This window comes from Seriola lalandi, unplaced genomic scaffold (genome assembly GCF_002814215.2).
Source record: "Seriola lalandi dorsalis isolate HSWRI2012SDOR001 ecotype SW California unplaced genomic scaffold, Sedor1 jcf7180001960180, whole genome shotgun sequence".
NCBI lineage: Eukaryota > Metazoa > Chordata > Actinopteri > Carangiformes > Carangidae > Seriola > Seriola lalandi.
This window is the reverse complement of record NW_019430849.1, coordinates 1-935: the sequence shown is the minus strand read 5'-3', so window position 1 is coordinate 935 and position 935 is coordinate 1. Positions and strand designations below refer to the sequence as shown.

At 46.5% G+C, this 935-nt stretch overlaps 1 protein-coding gene across 1 annotated transcript; it reads right to left on the bottom strand.

The window, feature by feature from the left end:
- Positions 1 to 26: 26 nt before the first annotated feature.
- Positions 27 to 429, bottom strand: LOC111666365 (centrosomal protein of 85 kDa-like; the record flags this gene model as incomplete). The annotated part of the gene is made up of 2 exons (XM_023421721.1): positions 266 to 429; positions 27 to 179 (listed from the first exon to the last, which is right to left on the bottom strand). Coding segments are annotated over exons 1-2 (312 nt in total), but the record flags the coding sequence as incomplete, so codon positions are not given.
- Positions 430 to 935: the final 506 nt, after the last annotated feature.

The following is a 935-nucleotide window of genomic DNA, read 5'->3' as shown; positions in this document are numbered from 1 at the left end:
GTGTGTGTGCGCGTGTGTGTGTGTACCTGCTGGGCCTGGGCCTGCACCTCATCCAGTGTTGGCAGGTCAGAGAGGTATTTCTCCAGAGTCTCTATGCGCTGCTGTTTTTCTTGCCTCTGCTCGCTCTCTCTCTGACACTTCTTCTTCAGACTACTGATGTAGCGATCCCTCGTCTTTATCTGTGGACACAAACACCTCAGGATTCATACACTGATGTGAAAAGCAACCGGTGAGACGAAGTGCTTCCTGTGGGTCAGCTCTGCACCTTCTCCTCCAGTTTTCTGATGTCCTCTGTGTATTTATTTGTGACTTGCTTGAATAACTCGTTCATATGGAGCACTTCCAGTTCAGCCACCGCCAGCTTCCTGCCAAGTTCCTCATCACAGCACAGCCTATCAGACGGCTGCTTGCACGGCGTCCTCATCGCTGACTCCTATTGGACAAGCGGAAGTTAATGATAATAATAATAATACATTTTATTTAAAGGCGCCTTTCTTGGCACTCAAGGATACTGTGCAGTTACACAAATTGAGATTAAAACACATTAAGAATTAATTAATTAATTAACAACAATAAAAATGAAATATAAAAATAAAAACAATACAAAAGTGACAGAGCAATTGGCATCAGATGGAAAAGGCAGGGAGAGGAAAGCAGCAAAGTCATTTAAAAAGTCACTATTCGGTTTGGGGGGGCGGTAGACAGCAGCAATGATGGTTGGAGTGGGACCAGACAGCTTGCAGACAGTGGATTCAAACGAGCTGGAGACGGGCACAGACACCGGCGAGACTTTCCACTTGTCGCGTTAAATTATCGCGAGACCTCCTCCCTGACCGGAGCCACGGGGTTGACAGACGTAAAAACATCCACTAGGAGTGGATTCAATCAGCTGGGAGAAGTCGTTGGGCTGTTGCCATGTCTCGGTTAAACAAAGA